Source organism: Rhinolophus hipposideros, assembly GCF_964194185.1.
Source record: "Rhinolophus hipposideros genome assembly, chromosome: 12".
NCBI lineage: Eukaryota > Metazoa > Chordata > Mammalia > Chiroptera > Rhinolophidae > Rhinolophus > Rhinolophus hipposideros.
This window is the reverse complement of record NC_138058.1, coordinates 33,751,469-33,770,587: the sequence shown is the minus strand read 5'-3', so window position 1 is coordinate 33,770,587 and position 19,119 is coordinate 33,751,469. Positions and strand designations below refer to the sequence as shown.

Below are 19,119 nucleotides of genomic sequence, written 5' to 3'. Positions count from 1 at the left end.
AGTCCCCTTAAGTTACTTTCAACAGGAAGATCTTTGTCTGAGACACCAATCCAGGCATCTCCTGAATTACCAACAACCAACTTGTAAGTGCCTACAGGTATCAACAGCTGCTAGTACTGGGAGCGGAGACGGTGTCTCCCTGGGCAGGTAGAGAGTGAGACTGAGTCTCAGTCTATACAGTCCTCTTACTAAGAAGCACTATCAATATTCATTCATTCATTCATTCAACAAATACATACGAGTGCCTACTTTATTAATAAATACCAAAATGTGAATGGTTTCAACGATATTATGTGTGAATCCAACTTCTGAAGGGTGGTCTTGTACTCCAACCATTATTTATAACATGGTTTTAAAGAAAACTGCATTCTACATCCCTCCACCCCAATTGCCTTCCAATTAGTATTTGACCTTGCTAGGATGCAAGCTAAGGATTACTTGCAAGAAACAGAGAGCAGCACAGTAGGTGTCTTACTTGAGAAAAAGCTACAGACTTTCAGTATTTCTTCTTGGCTAACATGGAGAAGGAATCAAGACCCTGAGAGGCAATGTTTCAAAATGCAGTTGTGTGCAAGGTGTCCACGGGAAAGCAAAAGTGCAGTAATAGGGGAGTGTGTTTATTGAAACAGGTAGTGGAGACAACTGGAAAGTCTCTGAAATGAGTCATTGGTGATTTACATAATTGAATCCATTATCTGATTTAGACATTCTAAGTTAGGTGGGTTTTGACAAGCTTATATATATTGAGTAATATTTAACACTCAAAAATCAAATTATTCAAATAAAGACTGTGGAAGAAAAAGTAATTAAGTTTTTACCTAGGGAAAAATTCTCTAGAAGAGTGATTTGTTACTTTTCAAATATGAGAATGCCAGAAAACCTTTCTTTTCTTTATGATTTTAAAAGCAACATGCTCATTTCAAAAAATTTAAACATTACGGAAAAGTATTCATTCGCTCAACAAGTATTTATTTAGCACCTATTATGTATAAGACCCTAGCCTAGGCACTCAAAAATATAATAGTGAGCATGAAATAGACAATCTCCTATAAATGCACCTTCTAGAGAAAGCATTATTAAGTTTGTTTTAGAGTTTATACATCTTGCTTATAACCCTTGCTGATAAGTCTGTGATCCCTGGCCTCTTGCTGAGGGTCCCAGGTCAGGAAGCACTACTCTAGGTCTTAGGTGACATGTTGGCTTCACAGGGCTCTGTACTACATTCTACTGATAGTCAAGAACCTGCAGGACTACCCTTGACAAAAGTCTCCTCTACCAGTGAAATTCAAGGTCCATGCCACCACACAGTCGACTCTTTCTTTGGCACATAGTACCTCGCTGATGGGAGCTATTTTCATGGGAGCAGGTACAAAAGCAAGAGAAGACAAACATTTCCTGTTGGCCATTTCATCAGATGTTGGTGAATGGAGAAAATATTCTATTTCAGATCCAAGGCAGCAAACAGGTATCTGATAGGTTGGTGTCTTGGAGCCTTATTAGTGCCTTAGTAAAGACTGAATGTTGAGACTAATATTCCAGTTACATTTGAAGGGAGGAGAGGCTTCGTGTTGCTCCTGCAGAGGAATTTAATGGGGAAGATACACACCCACATAGCTTTTGAAGACATTATTTTCTTACGTTTCTGATGTCAGCACACACTTCCCACTTCAGAGAGACTGAGCATCCAGAGTTGATGCTCTCATTACATGCTGCCTTCTGTGTTTCAGTTTAATGATAGGCCTGGGCACACAGTTTGTAATCTAGCTTTGGGCAGATATCTATGACAGCCATCTCTCCCGCAATTTTAATTTTTGTATTTACAACTAAGTTAAGGCTCTTTAGTGAGGCTTTAATCGGGAATTTTAGTTTAAATAGTCAAGAGATTACTTTTTCCCATGAAGAAAAAGTCAGGGAAGTTATCTTTTACAATATATATCTTGGCAGTTTTTATTAAATAAATTATTTATGCCACCTGCTGGTCTTTTTAGGATTCATTCTTTCATTATTAAAATTTTTTACATTTAAATATTATTTATGCTATACACAAATGTATCCAAAATAATCGTTCAATAAAATCCATAAAAGTTTTACAAGGAATGCACTAAGTCATAGAACTTGATTCTGACCTATATCTCCTATTTTTAAAATTTCTCCTTGCCAAGGCTAATTTTAAAAGATACTTATATATTATTTAGGGGAGAGCTATTATTTCTAGTCTAGACTAATATTCCTAAAGAGCATATATTTTAGACTTTAAAATCTTTGTGAATACCAAAAAAGCGTATGGTCCTGGTGAGTAGTGAAGTTTGTCATCACCACAAAAGTGAAATAGCTCATTTAGCTAGAAAATCATTAAGTTTTTGATGGAAGAAAAACTTGTAACAAAGGTAACAAAGCCATTTAAGCTGCTTTATCCCCATCTTACCATCTGCCACCCCCTCTTCTCTTCCCTTCTCTTTACAGTACATAATCAAATTGGAAGAATTTTCTACATAAACAAGGATTAATGTTTCTCATTTATAATTCATATACAAGGCCTCAGAGTGCTATGAGAGACTAATGAGGAACAAACTGAAGTGCTCATAGAACGCCCAAATTGACTTCGGGTGGGAATAACATTTTTTTAATTATCAGAGAAAACCGTGTTAATTGTAGTAACTTTGGAAAATTCAGGCAAGTACAAACAAGAAAATAAAAGTAACCTATAATAAGCCCAAATCCCCTCAAAAAGCAGTATTAATATATTAGAGAATATCTTTTTCAAGTACAGTATACACTTTTCTTTAAAAAACCAAACTGTGATAATCTAAGGTTAAAATAACATATTGTTTTGTAACTTGCTTTTTTCATTTATCACCATAATGTTGTCATTTCCCCCACTTCTAACCTTTGGAATTCCATTATCTAGATGAATCGTACTAGATTTAACGAGACCTATATTATGGCTCTTTAGTTTGTGGCCACGTTTTTGGAAAAGAGAAATAAGCCTCAGTGAGTATTCTGGTCAACACAGATGTGTATCTCTTTTGATGTGTATCTCTGATGCTTTCCCTAGGATAACGTGGGAAATTCATAGCAGCAGAATTTGCAGGGTCAAAAGTTAAGACCATCTTTCAGGTTCTCAGCCCTTATTCAATAATTCATCATTGACATCTTCCATCAGGACAACTGTGGCGGTTAAACCTTAGGCAGGTTTTAGTGTTGCACCTCCCCCAATCTCACCTTGGAGTTCTTCTGAAAAAGCTGCCCACTCATTTCCACTCTGAAGGAAGTTCCTGAAAAGAGTGGGAAGTCTTTTAAAATGATAGTAAAATTTCATTTTAAATTAATGGCTGGTAACAGAGATGCAAATAACAATCCAGACAGCTATCCATGAATTCCTAAGATATTTTAACTGAGATGGTTTCAGAGAATAGCTGTTCTATCCAAACTACAGAACAAAGAGTAAGTATATTTCTTAAACTTTTTTTTTTGAGTACATAAAACATACACAACAGGACTGATAAACAGCGCCCAGGCCACACACAGCACAACTTCAGGGGTGCCATTTGCACAGATCAGAGTTTGAATAGCAAACCCTTGGTTTGTGCAACCTAGCAGTTCTTTGAATACAGTACACAATTCAAAGGTTCTAACAGGAATACATAAGAAGTTACTTCCCTGCCACCTTGTCCCCTAGCTGTCCTGTCTAGAGCAGCAACTCAGTCTTTGGGTATCCTTCCCAAGATATGCTATATATACCGTGTTTCCCAGAAAATAAGACCTAGCCGGACAATCAGCTCTAATGCGTCTTTTGGAGCAAACATTAATATAAGACCGTTAACAATATGTTATTTTAACATTACGTTGGGTTCTCCAGTAAATCTGAGATGAAAATTTTTGTGCAGGTAGTTTATGGAGGAGTGCTCTTAGGATCAGCACCTAAAGAACTGGAGGAGGAGTGAATCACAATGCAGTCACAGCAAAAACCAGAAAAATTCCTTGAAAAACTTGGAAGGTTTATCCCACCTTGGGGCAAGGGGCTGGTCCTTCTCATTCCAGCACCGAACAAATATTGGATGTAGATTTTCCCCAGGGAAGAGATGTGACCTTGGGTGATGTGGTTCTCTTTGCATGAGGGCAATTCCCAGAGAGGAGCTCAGCTGAGAGCTGCCATCCTCCAACTTTCCCAGCAGCGAGGGAAAGGAAAGTCTCTGTACAGAAGGGAGGGATCGGGTGATATACCAGTATCCAGCACAAAGATTATAACTAAAAAGACAAGAGAGGATTAGAGAAAAAAGGGAGTCAAGGACAGTTCACTGGAGAGACTCCTACATTTATGGGACAATAGGAAGAGGAATTATAAAAGTTGACACTAGAGGTATAGGAGAACATGGAGAGCAAAGAGCCATGGAAAACAAGGAAGCAGATGGGAGGAGTCCACAGAAAGCTTGGAGTTTATTAACCCAATCTCCTATTTTGACAAATGAGGAACTCCAGAGCAGAAACACTAAGTGATTTTAATTTCAATTTACTCAACAAGTTAGTGACAAAGCCAGGATCAGCATTCAGGGTTTCTTTTTCCCCACCCAATGTTCTTAACTCTATGTTTCCTCCTTGCATCATGTGTAGGTGACCTTTCTTATTCACCCTAGGATGAGAGCAGGGAAAAGTTAAATTAGCAAAACTCTGGAGTATTCTGTTTGTAGGGGCTTGGTTCTTAACTTCATTACCTTTCACAAAACATTTTCTTACATTTTATATACATAGCTCTTCTTGAATTATATATATAATTCTTCCTTTGACATTGGGTAACATTCACAAAGTGACATTATTCAATGCGAAGTGTGCTACTAACAACTCTATAGATTATTATTATTATTATTTTTTTAAATAGCTATTGAGGAACTTCAGGAAAAATTCTTCTCCAGAGCAGATTGGCTGCCTACCTTGTTGTAGGCTTGTGGTACAGGCAAGAGATGTTTCTTTTATTTCTCTGTTTTAAATATAAGGCCAAGCTTAGTAATACTCTCTTTTCCTCTTTTTCATAAAATTTATCATTGTGTGCCAAGAATGTTTAGTTGAAAAACACTCACCAGATGAGAGTTATCACTGAGATGTTATAAATTGGAACAGTTAACATAGTCTTGTGCATCCAGACTTGTGGTTACTTTAGAACAAAAGTTTCCTGAAAAACAACAAAAAACAACAGATGAGTGATTCCTGAGACCTGGTACTGTAATACTTAGTTTTCTATATAGCTTTAGAGTTGGCCATTGAAAGATCCCATGCCTAGTATGGGCCATGGGTGCCCTAAATATGAACATTAAAAAGACATTGAGGGTGGCCAGTTTGCTCAGTGGTTAGAGTACAGTGCTCAGAACACCAAGGTCACTGGTTCGATTCCCACATGGGCCAGTGAGAGACAACAGTTTGAGCTTGGAGCTGAGCCACAGGTGGGAAGCCAGTTTTCTCAATGGTTAGAGCGCAGTGCTCATACATCAAGGTCGCCGGGTTAAGTCCCACATTGGACAGTGAGCTGCACCCTCCACAACTAGGTTGAAAAAAAAAACCCAGCAACTTGACCTGGAGCTGAGCTGTACCCCCCACAACTAGATTGAAAGCAATGACTTGACTTGGAGCTGATGGGTCCTGGAAAAACACACTGGTCCCCAATATTCCCCAATTAAAAAAAGAAGAAGAAGACATTGAAAATTAGGGCTTAAAATTCCCAGATAGCTTTGTGGGAGAAGAATTTTCACAAGGGCCTAATGGCTTAAGCAGATCTTGTTGTCCCTGTACTGTCTTTACCACATGCCATGTCCACTCACAGAAGGACAGAGGGCTTGGGGCACACTAAAGTGATTAAATATTGGTTGTGGGAAGAGCACAAAAAGGATAGGGATTTTGTTCCTCCAGCTGCTCCCCTCTGCTTTGTGGGGGGAGCAGAAGGTCACTTTGTTCATTTTTGTTCTGTTTTGCTTTGCTCTTTGATACTTGTGACAACTTCTTTTATTAGACCAATAATTTTTATTCAGATATTGCAATTACGATCCCTAGTAACATGTTCAAAAATATCCCGAGTCAATAATGTATTTGCACACCATCTAATGGCTCTAAAAATATGTAATTTCAATATATTCATGAACAAAATTTTGGGGCTGATTCCAAGGAGGCTCAGATTCAACACATTTACTGGCCACTTAAACTGTTAAGTTCAATGATATCAAGCAATAGGAACCACATCCCTCTCAAAATTCATTTGTATATAAATACAGTAAATACTTGAGTTAATTTTAATTCTCAGATGACAAACAAAGTAATACAAGAAAGGATAACTGATTCAGAGAACTAAGATCTTCATTCATGTTCTAAAGCTAAAACAAATATATGAATACTAATGTATGGATACTTGAAAATATCTAGAAGGCTGAAATGTTCAGTTTTCAACTAAGATCTCTGATCTTGTGTGTACAGAACATTAAATAGTAGCTTGTTCTCTCCAGAGGGAACTCACATTTACTGAGCTCATCAAACTGATGTATAAAATCCAAACTCCAATGTACTGATCTATGATAAAAAACCATTTTGAAGGAGAACTGACTCCGGGTGGTAAACACACAATGGGATTTATAGATGATGTAATACAGAATTGTACACCTGAAATCTATGTAATTTTACTAACAATTGTCACCCCAATAAATTTAAAAAAACCCAAAAAACAAAAAAACATATTGTTGTCAGACCTCAGTCCTTGTATTAGCATAATAATGACTGCATTTTCTCCCAACAGGTGAACCATATTTCTAACCATCTTCTAGGCCATAAAACAAATCTCAATAAATTTTAAAAGAAATCAAGTCATACAAAGTGTTTTCTTGGTCCAAAATAGAATTAAACAACACATAAATGACAGAAAGATCTCTGAAAAATCCCTAATTACTTAGAAACAAAATAACATATTGTGTATAATTTGTGAGTCAAAAAAAGAAAGCAAAAAGGAAATTATAAAGTGTTTTGAACTGAATGAAAATGAAAACAACAACATATCAACACTCCTGGATGCAACTAAGGCAGTATATAAAGGGAAATTTGTAGCACTAAAAACCTATATCAGAAAGAAGAAAGGTCTCAAATCAATGGCCTTCTCTTCTACCTTCAGAAACCAGAAACAGAAGAAAAATTAAAACTAAAGTACACAGAAGAAGAGAAATAATAAAGATAAAAGCAGAGATCAACGAAATAGAAAACAGAAAAATAATAGAGAAAATCATGAAACCAAAAGTTGGGTTCTTTGAAAGGATCAGTGAAATTGACAAACCTCTAGCCAAATTCATCAGGGAAAAAAAAAAGAGCGAGAGAGAGCAAAGACATACATGGCCAATATCAAGAAAGAAAAAGAAAACATCTTTGTTGATCTTACAGACATTAAAAGGATCATGAGGTAGTATTATAAACAACTTTTTGCCAATAAATTTGACAACTTGGATGAAAGGGACATGTTCCTTGAGAGACACAAAATACCAAAGTTCACTCAAGAAAAAATACGTGACTTATGTAGCCTTGTATCTACAAAAAAAAAAAAAAAATCATTGTTAAAAATCTTCCCACAAAGAAAATGCTAGGCCCAGAGGGCTTTATTGAGAAATCTATCAAGTATATAAAGAAGAAATAACACCATTCCACATAAAAGTTTCCAGAAAACGAAGGAAGATAAATACTTTCCAACACATTCTATGAAGTCAGCATTACCTTGATACCAGATCATAAAGAAAACTACAGACTAATAAGCTTCATGAACATAGATGTAAAATTATTAATGAAATATTAGCAAATTGAATCCAATAATATATAAAATGGATAATGCATTATGAGTAAGTGGGGTTTATATCAGGAATGTAAGGTTAAATATTCAAAAAATCAAGTATGTAATTCACCACATTGATAGAATAAAGGAGAAAAACTATATGACCATTCCAATGGATGAAAATAAAAACATTTGACAAATTCAACATCCATTTGGCTACATACTCTCAACAAACTAGGAATAGAAGGGAACTCCTCCAATCTGATAAAGAGAATCTATGATAAACCTACAACTAACATCATGCTTAATAGTGTAAGATTGAATGCTTTCCCCCTAAGATCAATAATGAGGCAAGAATGCCCTCTCTATCCCTGTCTATTGAACATTGTGCTGGAGGTCCTAGATGGTTCAGTAAGGCAAAAAAAAAAAAAAAAAAAAAAAAAGAGTAAGAAATTTAATTTCTTTCATTTTCTCTTGCAAGTTCATAGGATAAAAGGTCAATAAACAAAAAGCCATTATTTTTCTATATACTAGCAACAAACAATCAAAAATTAAAATGAAAAAGTATCATTTGCAATAGCATCAAAAACAAATTATTTGATGATAAATTTAATATGTAATGTGCAAGAAGTGTACACTGAAAACTATGAAATATTGCCAAGAGAAATTAAAGAAGATATACATAAATAGAAAGACATCCCGCGTTCATGGATAGGAAATATTAAGATGGCAATATTACCCAAAGAACTCTACAGATTCAATGCAATCCTTATCAAAATCCCAATGGCTTTGTTTTGCAGAACTGGAAGAGCTAATTTAAAAATTCATATATAATTGCAAGGAATCCTGAATAGTCAAAACAATTTTGAAAAAGAACAAAATAGGAGGATTCACATTTCCCTATTTCAAAACTTATTACAAAGCTACAGGAATCAAGACAGTGTGGTACTAGCATAAGGGTAGACATATAGGTCAATGGAATAGAACTGAGAGTCCAGAAATAAACCCAGACATTTATGGTCAATTAATTTTCAACAAGAGTGTTAATACCATTCAACAAGCAAAGAATAGTCTCTTCAACAAATGGTGCTGGGACAACTGGATATTCAAATGCAAAAGAATGAAGTTAGACCCTTACTTCAAATCATAGATAAAAATTAACTCAAAATAAGGAAACATAGGGCTAAATCTTCATGACCCTGGATTTGACAATGGTTTCTTAGATATGACACTAAAAGCACAAGTAACAAAAATAAAAATAGATAAACTGGGCTTCATCAAAATGAAAAACTTCCTTGCATTAAAGGGCACTATCAAGACACTGGGAAAAAGCAACTTATAGAATGAAAGAAACTATTTGCAAATCATATATCTGATAAAGGTGCAATAGCTAGAATATACAAAGAACTCTTATGACTCAACAACAAAAAGACAAACAACCCAATTAAAAAATGGGCAAAGGACTTCACTAGATATTTCTCCAGAAAAGATAATACAAATATCTAACGGTATATGAAAAGATGTTCAATATCATTCGTCATTTGGCAAATGCAAATCAAAATTCCATTGAGATACCACTTCATATCCACTGGTGTGACAATTTTTAAAAAATAAAAGGAAATTCACAAGAGTTGACAAGGATATGGAGAAAATGGAATATTTGTATACTGCTTGTGGGAATGTAAAATGGTGCTGCCACCCTGGAAAATAGTTTGGCAGTTCCTCAAAAAGTTGAACATAGAATTACCATATGACCCAGCAATTCCTCTCCTGGGCACATACCCAGAAGAACTGAAAACAAGTGTCCAAACAAAAACTTACTCGTATACGTGGATGTTCAAAGCAGCACTATTCACAATAGCCAAAAGGTGGAAACGATCCAAATATCCATCATCTGATGAATGGATAAACAAAATGTGGTATATCATGGAATATTATTCAGCCATAAAAGGAATGAAGTGCTGATACATGCTACAACATGGATGAACTTTAAAAACACTATGATAAGTGAAAAAGGCCGGACACAAAAGGTTATATATTTCCATTTATATAAAATATCCAGAAGAGGCAAATTCATAGAGACAGAAAGCAGATTACTGGTTGCCAGAGGCAGGAGGGGGGAGAGGATGGGGAGTGTCTCTTTAATGGGTATAGCTTTGTGATAATGACAATGTTATGGAATTAAGATAGTGGTGATAGTTGATAGTGATAAATTTAACATAAAATATGCATGGCACGTACACCAAAAACTACAAAATATTGCTAAGAGAAATTACTAACGACCTAAGTAAGTAGAGAGAAATACCCAGTTTGTGGATCAAGATTCCATATCTTTAAGATGTCGTTTCTCCTAAAAATGATCTATATTTCAATACAAGTTTTCTTAGCAGCTGAACTATTGACATTTTGGGCCAAATAATTCTTTGGTGTGAGAGGGTATGCTGTGCATTATAGGATGTTTAGCAGCATCCCTGGCCGCTGCCTACTAGATGCCAGTAGCACCTCCCAGCTAAGACAACCAAAAATGTCTTCAGACATTGACTAATATTCCATCAGACATAAAATTGTTTTCAGTTAAAAACCACTGTTTTGTCTAAAATAAAATAAAATAAAATAATAAAATAAAATAAAATGAACCACTTTAAAATGAAGCTGAAGCTGCGATGCCAGAGGAACTGCCCTGCATGTCTTATGCCTTAAACCTTTGGAGTGTTAAAACCGGGCAAAATAACCTTTGGAATGGGACTAAAGCAAACTTGGTGCCCCAAAAACTGTTTGCAAAGATGACAAGAAAGCAGATATTATGATGACCAGATTGATGACTACCGGACTGATAATTAAAAACATTGTTTATAATGAACATTACTACGTTATGTTATCTGTACCAATAGAAATGTCTTCCTTCTATTGATGTAATTGTTTCCCTTCCCTTTCTCATAAATTCCTATTGCCTTGTCTCCTAATGGAAACACTATTTGGGCTTCTGCCTGAATCAGTGCATCCCTAATAGCTAGTTTTATTGATCTCAAATAAATGTTTGTTGCTTCTCTCTTTGAAAAGTCTTTTTATTTTTAGGTTAACATACCCAATGCAATTCCAATCAAAATCCCAATTGTAGAAATTGGCAAGCTGATTCTAAAATTTAGATGGAAATTAAAGACCTAGAAAAGCCAAAACAATTTTGAGAAAGAACATAGTTGGAGGAGTTACTGTTTTCAAAACTTAGAAAGCTATAGAAATCATGATATTTTGATATTGGTAGGAAGATAGTGGAGCAGAATAAAGAGTCCAGAAATAGGCCCACAGAATCATGACTAGTTAATTTTTGACAAAGTTTCCTAGGTAATTCAATGTGGAATCGATAAATCTTTTTCAACAATTGATGCTGTAATAATTGGATATTGAGATGCAGAAAAATTAACCCCAATTCTTATTTCACAGCATATAAATTATTAATATAAAATGGATTGTAGACCTAAATGTAAGAGTTATAACTATAAAACTGCTAGAGGAAAAAAGAGAGAAGTAATCTTCGTGACCTATATAAGGCAAAAATTTCTTAAGTAGAACACAAAAAGGGAGAACTATAAAAGAATAAAAGTTGATAAATTGAACTGTAGCAGTTTTAAAGCCTGCCATAACAAATTACCCCAAACTGTGTGGCTTAAAACAACAGAAATGTGTTTTCACACAGTTCTGGACTCCAAAATCAGAGTGTGGGAGGGCCACACTCTACTTCAAGCAAGGCTCCAGGGGAGAATCCTTCCTTGCTTCTTCTAGCTTCAGGTGGCTCCTGGTGTTCCTTGACTTGTGGCAGCATGTGTATTGTGATTTATAATGAGAAAGTCATACACACACATACACACACACACATACACACACACAGGGGGTGCCAAAAAATGTATACACATTTTAAGAAAGGAAAAAACTGTATTATAATTACACTAATGGTAACCACTTTGAGCACCTCTTGTAATTGCAGAAGTCAAACGTGACTTGTATTCATCTTTTGTTATCGGTATATATTGAGTATTAAAATTTTAATACAGTTTTTTCCTTTCTGAAAATGTATATACATTGTTTTGGTACCCTGTGCGTGTGTGTGTGTGTGTGTGTGTGTGTGTGTGTGTGTGTGTATGGTCTTCATCCTTTTTCTGCCACAGAGCTTCTAAAACCCTTGGAATATCCTAAGTGATGATAGGGACAAAGGTGTTTTTGTTATGTTAATGAGGTGACTTTAGGATCCCAGTCTAAGATGGGGGCTGGTTGCCAGGAGAACCAACCTATGATCAGAGGGTTGGAACTTTCAGTCCCATCCCATGCCCACCTCTCAGTGAGGAGAGGGGCTGGAGGTCAATCAATTGCCAATGGCCAATGATTTAAGCAACCATACCTACGTAACGAAGCCTCCATAAAAACCCAGAAGGACAGGTTCATAGAGCTTCTAGGTTGGATAACCAGAATGCTTCCTTGTACCCTTGTGCCTGCCCCAAGCTCCATGAGGACAGAAGCTCCTTTGTTCAGAACCTTACCCTGTATATCTCTTCATCTGGCTATTGATTCATATGCTTTAATACCCTTTGCTCTCATGAGTAAATGCATTTCCTGAGTTCTGTGAGCTAATCTAACAAATTAATTGAACCCAAGGAGGGGATCATGGGAACCTCCAATTTATAGCTAGTTGGTCAGAAAGGTAACAACATGGACTTGTAATTGACTTCTGAAGTGAAGGGCAGTCTTGTGGGACTGAGCTCTTCACCTGTGTATTCTGATGCTATCTCTGGATAGATAGTGTCAGAATTTAGTTGAATTGTAGGACACTCAACTTGGTGTGGGGAAAACCTTCATGTACTAAAATTGGTACCAGAACCTATTTACAGCACAATTGCAATCTTTACCTCTATCTTCACTTGGCATTCTTTGTGTCTCTCTGTGTCATTTTCTCTCTTATAAGGACAATATCATTGGTTTTGGGCCCTATCCTAATCCAGTATGATCTCATTTCAATTCTTACCTTAATTACATCTGCAAAGATCCTATTTCCAAATAAGATCACTTTCTGAGGTTCTGGGTGGACATGAATTTGGGGGGAAGTAGCATTCAATCCATTACATGAAATTCATCAAAATTAAAAACTTTTGCTCTTAAAAGTTTTTTAAGAAAAAGAAAACACAATCCACAAACTGGGAGAAAATATTTATGAAACATATATCCAACAAAAGACTTATATACAGAATATATGAACAACTCTTACAACCCTATAGTAACAAGACAAACAACCCAATAAAAAATGGGTATAAGCTTTGAACAGACACTTTACCAAAGAAGATATACAGATGGCAAATATACTCATGAAAATATACTCAACACTTTGGAAAACAGTTTAGTAGTTTCCTGTAAAGTGAAATACATACTTATCAAATGCCTGGAAACTTCCCTCCTAAGTATTTACCCAAAAGAAATGGACAGATTCACACAAATATTTGTACATGAATGTTAATAGTAATTTTATTTGTAATAGCCAAAATTTGGAAATACCCCAAGTGTCCATCTTCTGGTGAATGGATAAATTGTGTTACATTAAAATGGAATACTACTCAGCAACAAAAGGATAGAAACTACTTATATATAAAACAAAATGGAGGAATCTCAAAAGAATTAATCCCAAGGGAAACAAGTCAGACTTAAAAGACTACCTATTGTATGATTCTATTTATATCTAATTCTAGAAAAGGCAAAACTGTAGTGATAGAAAGCTAACCAAGGGTTTCCAGCCACCAGGGGATGGGAGTAGGGGATTAACTGCAAAAGGAGACCATTTTGGAATGCTGGAAATATTTTATATTATTATGTGGTAGAGATTATATTACTGCATACCTGTATCAAAACTCATCTAATTATACACTTAAAATTGGTATATTTTATAATATGTAAATTATACATCAATAAAGCAAGACCCATCATCCTGAAACTATGGGGCTTCTGCAGAGGAAAAACAGGTAACATCTACAGGCTTGGGAATCAGGATAGCATCTGACTATTCAAGAGTAATGTAGTGGAATCTAGAAGACAACTGAGAAAGGCCATCACAATTCTGAATAATTTTATAGCCAGCTAAACTATTAACCAAGTTTAAGGGTAGAATATAACTAGATGAACAAAAGGCTCCAGAAGGATGTCTCCAAGAAAAAACCAAAACATTACCTAAAGTATTTGACTACATTGCAAACCATTTTACAATGCTAGAGTTTGAGAATTAATTAGTAATAGGTATCTGGAAAACTGAATAATAGAGAAGATAAGGCAATTATTACTTCCAGGGAAAACAATAGTTAGTTGCCCAACTTAAATAATTGTATACTGCATGACTCAGTAAAAAATATTTACATAGTCATAATAATGTGGATATTACATATTAATTAAAAACAGCAATATAGGGTAGGATTCTTAACACCTTCACTAAAATAGTTCCATTTTTCATCTTGAGTATTGCTTTATTATATAGCTCTTTTGTTTCTTCCTTGCTATTCGGTTGTTGATTATCAATTCTCATTAGTGTCAAAATGTTTGTCCCTAGTAGATGCTGCTCCATACTTCTAGTTTTCTTCAAACCTGCTATAGGCTTGGAAACCAGATGATCAAGCTTATTTTATTGTGTAAAGTCGGAATATATAAAACATAACTTACTTAAATTTTAATACATGGTTAGGGTGATTTTTTTGCTTTTTTAATTTTTATTTTATTTTTTTTGTGGGGGGGAAGGGGAACAAGACTTTATTGGGGAACAGTGTATACTACAAGGACTTTTGTTTTTTTTTCCAAGTCAAGTTGTCCTTTCAGTCTTAGTTGTGGAGGGTGCAGCTCAGCTCCAGGTCCAGTTGCCGTTTCTAGTTACACGGGGCATAGCCCATCATCCCTTGGAGGGAGTCGAACCAGCAACCTTGTGGTTGAGAGCCCACTGGCCCATGTGGGGATCAAACCGGCAGCCTTCGGAGTTAGGAGCATGGAGCTCCAACCGCCTGAGCCACCGGGCCGGCCTTGCTTTTGTGACTATGGGTAAATTACCTAACCTTTCAGTGGGGGAACTAATAAGATCTATTTCAAGGGTTGTTGTAAGGCTTAAAAGTGGTCAACTTAATTTAAAGTAGATTTACATAATTCACTTATCTATTTTTTAAATTAGTTTTTAAATTTAGAAAAACAGTAATAAATCAATGTGCTATTCTTCATTAACTAATTTCTAATAACATAATGTCATGTATAGCCAAAATATAAGCTATTGATAAAGCAAGGAATATAATACAAGTCCTGATATTTATTTGGACTATCTATATGCCTGTATAGAAACTCTGAGGTTCTGCTTTTGACAATAAATAAGTAAGTCTCAGGTATAAAGATCAGAAATGGCACCATTTTATTAGGTATTATGATAAAACTTTTCCCATAGATTTAATGCAATGGAAAGATATTGACTGAAAAAATTAACTGATCTGGCATGTAACATATAATTACATTTTTGCTCATGAGAAATAGACAATATTAAATTAAATAAATAAGATGAAATAAAGATGAAGATTGTATAAAACTGGAATAAATGTTTTATCATATGATTTGATAAAAATAACTTGTAAGTATCTTATTGAATAATACACTGAATTTGAAAGAGATCATATAAAAACTTGGTTTGTTTTTAGCTAGTGTGTCATGAAAAATTTGGTGACTGTAGAAAATATTTTAGTTACACCTAAGATAATAAATTGGGGTGCCCAGATAGCTCAGTCGGTAGAGCATGAGACTCTAAAAATAACAAACTGCTTTGGCCGTTCCAACATATTTCTTTCCTGCTAATGACATGACTTTGGGATGAGTACTGAGAATAGGTGAAAATAATTGCATTGAAGTTTAGCATTTTTTAAAAAGATGCTCTCTGTGCCTTGTTTCCTTAAGATAAATGCTTTCTTTGATAATTCTTATGGGATGGAAGAAGCCTTATTTTTGCCACTCCATTGTACTGTATATTTTAAGACCCTAAGAATACGAGCCAAAATACCCCATTTCTAAAAACCAACTTTCACTCTTCAAAGAAATATCTAAAAGATAGTGAAAGACTTGTTCCTTGTTAATCATTGATATTATTCACCTTGTGGTACTATAAAATTAGATTTGGGATAAATAATAGGGTGATTTTCGTTTTGAAAAGTTGGAGAAAGTGTTGTGGTGAACACAGGTACTTTCCCAAACAGGTTAATTTTGGGAAAGAGGACACATAAAAGTTGAGGACTGGAAAACTGATTTCCTCAAAGCTATCTATAATTGAGTACGTTCTGAAAGCATTCTATACTCCCAGTCGTATGAGAACCTCCAGTAGGAAGACCATAAGTGTGGACTCAAATATGGCCTGACATGACTTAAGAAAACATTGCCATCTAGTGGCAACTACTTCAAGTCATAGATACAAAGACCTAAAGGTTCCCTTGACCCTTTGAAGGACACCTCTGACGCAGCCCAAAGTAGCAAAATATCTTGCATTTATATTGTATGTTATAATTTATATTGTGCTTTCTACATATTTGTTATTTAACATTCCAAGCAAGCCCCTGAGGTGGTGATATTCTCTCTACTGATGAAGTACTTGAGGCTCAGAGAAGGAAACTTACGAAGATCATACTTTCAATTATTCATTCAAAATTCATTTGTCAAGCATGATTACATGACTAGCATTACCCCTGGCTTGGAGTAGGAGGATGGGTTATGGGTGAATAAAAAAATGACTAAGACACAATGTCCTTAAATCATTCACAATCTACTGGGGACACAGAATTATGAATTCGAATCAGGATTTGCATTCAGGACTAATGTGTATGCTTGTTCCTGCCACTACATCATGGCATAGTAAATGTAAATGTCATAAGAGTGTTGGAGGCCTGCCCGGTGGCTCAGGCGGTTAGAGCTCCATGCTCCTAACTCCGAAGGCTGCCGGTTTGATTCCAACATGGGCCAGTGGGCTCTCAACCACAAGGTTGCCGGTTCAACTCCTCAAGTCCTGCAAGAGATGGTGGGCTGCGCCCCCTGCAACTAGCAACGGTAGCTGGACCTGGAGCTGAGCTGCACCCTCCACAACTAAGATTGAAAGGACAACAACTTGACTTGGAAAAAGTCCTGGAAGTACACACTGTTCCCCAATAAAGTCCTGTTCCCCTTCCCCAAAAAATCTTTAAAAAAAAACCCCAAACATTAAATGCTTAGGGATAGATTAAAAAAAAAAAATAAGGGTGTTGGGATGAATCTTGGAGTCCTTGCAGTATAGGATGAGGTTAGTCATGGGGAAAGGTGGTTTCCAAGCAAAATGACTCACTGAATTAAAATGTCAACTGAACAGAGGGCCTCCCCCCATCCCCACACAATTTGCTTCTTGTAATCTGCTATGGGCTTGGAAACCAGATAAGGAAATTTATTAAGAAGGTATTTAACATGAAAGTAAATGACCTGAGTGAAAATCCCAGAAGCTCCTCCCTGAGGTGTGTTGTGTGTGAGTTTTAGAGCATAGACTTTATTAAGTCTGTTTGGGCCACTCTTGAGACTTTCTTAAGATGTCCTCTCTCTGAGCTCAGGCAGGCAGCTGCATAGCCAGCAAGTTCTGAGTGGGCAGTGTTACAGTAGAATAGATAACTGCGCCATAATGAGTACCCTGAGTCAGGAAAAACCCACATCCCTTATCAGGGCACGCCTGCCTCCCCAGCCTCGTGTCTAAGATCTCACCCCAGCTTAGGATCTCTCCCCTGCAGAAACTGACCTTCTTTCTGTTTTTGAATATTCCAAGTTCTTGCCTAACTCAGGCCTTTGTAACATTTCTCCCTTTTCCTCACACTTCACAAGGCAGGCTCCTCATCTTTCAGGATTCAGTTTAAATGTCACCTTCTCAGAAAACTCTTCACTGACCACTCTACCTAACATCTAACATAATAATTAATATCCACCTTATCTAGGCTGTCTACCAAAACCCATCTGTGTCCTAAAAATGTCCTATAGACATTTTACTATGCTAACTGGAGCGTTAGCACTTACCACTTTCTAATATACACATATTTTGTCTGTTGTCATTATTGTCTTATCTCCCCCCACTGGAATGTCAGCTTTGTGAGGACAAGTGTTTTGCCTACTTGGCTCATTTCTATATGCCTACCACCTAGAACAGGACTTGGCACATTGTGGGTGCTCACTAAAAAACTGTGAATGAATTGAATGAAATCTCTTTTCCTTTTTGTCTCATATGGCTATTCTCAATAAACACAGCCAGACTGGCCTGGTTTTCTTAAATAGATTCTGACAGTTTTACTTGGCAGCTCATGAAGCAGGACTGCTGTGTGCCTTTGTTCCAGGAAATGGACTTCAAGTCACCTTCCCAGGGCCCAAGCTTCTCTGGAACAGGAAATCAGGCATTAGACATTAGTTAGGTATGTTAAATCGCATTTCGTAGGTCTACACTGCCACATCATTTGTTAACTCTCTTGGGCAGGATACTGGGTAATGAGTTCAGGGTCTTGCTCAAATATCAGGCTAGCTTTCCTCCATTCCTAACCACAAACTCCACCCCGTGATAAGCTGGCTCTCTGGCCTGTATGCAGCAGATTTCACTGTGGGAGAGAGGGCCTGGAGAGAGTGAAGTTTCTCACACTCATCTCATTCCTGGATAAACAATGCCATCTTCTTCCCCTGCTGAGATTAAGTCAAGTGTGGGGATGTCTTGTGAAAAGAGCAGTACATAACTGTGGAGGGCTGAAAAAGTCACTAATTTCCAGTGAGAGCCATGGGAACTCGGAAGGAGTAAGGTCCCTCTGCCCAGTGATCTCAGGAAGCATTCATGAAAGCCTAGTTTGTATACAGCATTACCCTGAACGTAGCAATGAAGAATCCCTATGTTGCCCTTTTAGAGGGAGCCAGGGTGGGGCTGAGTACTTCCCTTGCTAAGGAAATAGTAGCTAGCACCCTATCCTCACTTCCTGAGCCGCCAGTCTTCCTGACAGAGTTGCTTGCACCTCCGGTCTCTATTGTCTTACTTTCTATTCACTACTTCTGGACTCATTACCTTTCCAGCTTCTCCCCATACCCTTTCTTCCTCACTTACCACAGGCTACCTCATGCATGTCTTTCAGTCCTTGCATTTGACAAATATTTCCCACCCCCAGACTTTGGTACATGCTGTCCTACTACCATAAAAAAGACACTCATTATCTACCTATCCTTTGCTTTTCAGTCTCTCACTACTTCCCGGCTTCTGTTTTCACCTATTAAGTAACCCAAACTACTTGCTAATGTAATCAAATTTGTATCTG

At 36.6% G+C, this 19,119-nt stretch overlaps 1 protein-coding gene across 3 annotated transcripts in view; it reads right to left on the bottom strand.

Annotated features, from left to right (window-relative positions):
* Positions 1-597: 597 nt before the first annotated feature.
* The window catches only part of LOC308506145 (uncharacterized protein), an 86,259-nt gene continuing 67,737 nt past the window's right edge, over positions 598-19,119 (bottom strand). For 2 of the 3 annotated variants that reach the window (XM_081069145.1, XM_081069146.1), the window contains 3 exons: positions 5,076-5,167; positions 4,009-4,248; positions 598-3,275 (listed from right to left, as the gene is read on the bottom strand). In XM_081069145.1, coding sequence (XP_080925271.1) covers positions 3,185-3,275; positions 4,009-4,248; positions 5,076-5,134 — 390 coding nt within the window. In that variant the 5' untranslated portion in view covers positions 5,135-5,167 and the 3' untranslated portion in view covers positions 598-3,184. The remainder of the gene's footprint in view (positions 3,276-4,008; positions 4,249-5,075; positions 5,168-19,119) is intronic. The other variant, XM_081069147.1, reaches the window with a different exon arrangement.